Raw genomic sequence first — 1,853 nt, forward strand, 5'->3', positions numbered from 1 at the left:
GAGAGATGAAAAACGGGATGAGAACGTCCAATTTAAAAAATTTCGAGCTGCCTCCTCCCTGGCACCCTGATGTTTCACATAGCCCATCCGATGCCAGGCACCGGGATTCTGCCACCGGGGCCGGGTGGGGGGGCGGGGGAAGAGAGATTGGAAGAGAACCTTCTGCCCCCAGGCCAAGGGAGACTTCAGGTAGGAGATGGCCTTTGCGAAGCCACCTAGGCCAGCATCAGGGCTTCTGCAGCTAACTGCAACAGGCAAACCAAACCACCTTTTCGCCCTGGCTCCGTAAAATAGCCAGAAACCATCTTTTGGAACTTGACTTCCAGTTTGAGGAGCATGTTTAGGTCTCTCCTCATTGGCAGAGCCGGAAGACTGACAAGCTTGGTCTGCAAACTCAGGTTGGTTCCTTGACCGACTTCCGCAAGTTCTCCGAATACTTAGCAGTCAGCGGGCCCAGCCCAGCCCGGCCCGGCCCGGCCCTCCTCGTGGAGGGGGTACGCAGAGTCCTGCCATGACTGACAGTTTTAAATCGAGTTCACGCAGAGCAGTGGTTCTCAGGCTCAGCGGCACGTTATGCTGACTTGTGGGAGGCTGTTAAGAATTCTGGAGCTCTGGCTGCACCCAAGACCAATCACCCCGGAGTCTCTGGCGACTGTTTTCCAAGCTCTGGGGCGCGGCCGTGACGCCGTGGCTCTCCGGGCAGTGGCTGACCATTCGCTTTCCCATCGCCCCACTTCTGTATCCTGCCCCCCTCAGCCTCCTCCGAATCTTCATCACGGCTCATTTTATTTTACAGCGACATTGGGCAGAAAAGGGCTCATGGGCTCTTTAAAGCAATTTCCCAGGGTTAACCACACCCGGAGGTCCAGGCTCTTCAATATCTGCCGTACCCCTTTCAGCCGAATGTCCCTGCCCCAACCAAGCCCAGCGACACTCACTGGCATTGATGAGGACGAGGGCTGTGTACAGGGCAATCTCGTCCTCGGAGAAGCGCAGGGCACTCAGGGAGCGGGAGAAGTCAAAGATGGAGCTGATGAGCTCGCCGCAGCCTGGCGGGGTGAGAACGCAAGGGTGAGCAAGGCGGGCGAGGCCGCGGGGCCCTGGACCGCCGCTGCCACCGCCGCTGCCGCCTCCGCCTCCGCCTCCGCCTCCGCCTCTGGCGTTTGGAGCAGAGGATGCCCGGGGTCTCGGGGCCGTAGATGGGGTTGGCACCTAAGCCCTCTGTCTCATTCCCCGCTGCCCCTCACCCAAGGCTCGGAACAGCTCCACGCCACCGTATTTGCCTTCGAAAAAGACGGTGTGGTTGTCGGCGTTGTAGGCCCGGCACATCCTCACCAGCACCACTTCCATGGCTCCTGGGGAGCAGGGAGAAAAGGTGCAGGCCTCACACGGAGCCAGGCCTGCGTGTCTCTCTCTGTCTCCCTCGCTCCCTCGGTGTCCTGGTTCCCTGAGGCCACCTCCCTCGCCGAGCCCCGCCCCTGCCCTCCAGGCAGCCCGCCCGCCCTCCCTGGGCACCTGCTTTGAGCAGCACGATCTGGTCATTCTGGCAGAGCTCCATGAAGCCCGAGAGCCTCTTGGCGAACTCCACCACGTACTGGATGGCCTCGGTGAGGCGGCGCGCACAGCGCTCCCACATCTCCCACGTGGACTGCGGGGAGACGGGTCCAGCTGCAGCCGGTTCACCGGGGCACCCGGCGGCCATCCCCGGCCCCTGGGAGCCCGGGCTGACCGACTGCCTGCGGGGCGCAGGTTCTGGACGCCCGCATTCCCGGCACGGGTGCTCCAGCCTACTCTTAGCACACGGGCACACTCGGGGGCAGTTCCCGGCATCGGGTCGCATGCACCGAGCTGGC

The 1,853-nt window shown here is 62.4% G+C and overlaps 1 protein-coding gene across 1 annotated transcript in view; it reads right to left on the bottom strand.

The window, feature by feature from the left end:
- Positions 1 to 734: 734 nt before the first annotated feature.
- Positions 735 to 1,853, bottom strand: part of LOC105310409 (nuclear receptor ROR-gamma-like) — a gene marked incomplete at its 5' end in the record, with an annotated part of 3,815 nt that continues 2,696 nt past the window's right edge. The window contains 3 exons of the mRNA XM_023526718.1: positions 735 to 1,049; positions 1,248 to 1,355; positions 1,516 to 1,848. Of these exons, the coding sequence (XP_023382486.1) occupies positions 829 to 1,049; positions 1,248 to 1,355; positions 1,516 to 1,848 (662 nt within the window). The remainder of the gene's footprint in view (positions 1,050 to 1,247; positions 1,356 to 1,515; positions 1,849 to 1,853) is intronic.

The sequence above is a fragment of the Pteropus vampyrus genome, unplaced genomic scaffold (genome assembly GCF_000151845.1).
Source record: "Pteropus vampyrus isolate Shadow unplaced genomic scaffold, Pvam_2.0 Scaffold3013, whole genome shotgun sequence".
In the NCBI taxonomy this organism is placed as follows: Eukaryota; Metazoa; Chordata; class Mammalia; order Chiroptera; family Pteropodidae; genus Pteropus; species Pteropus vampyrus.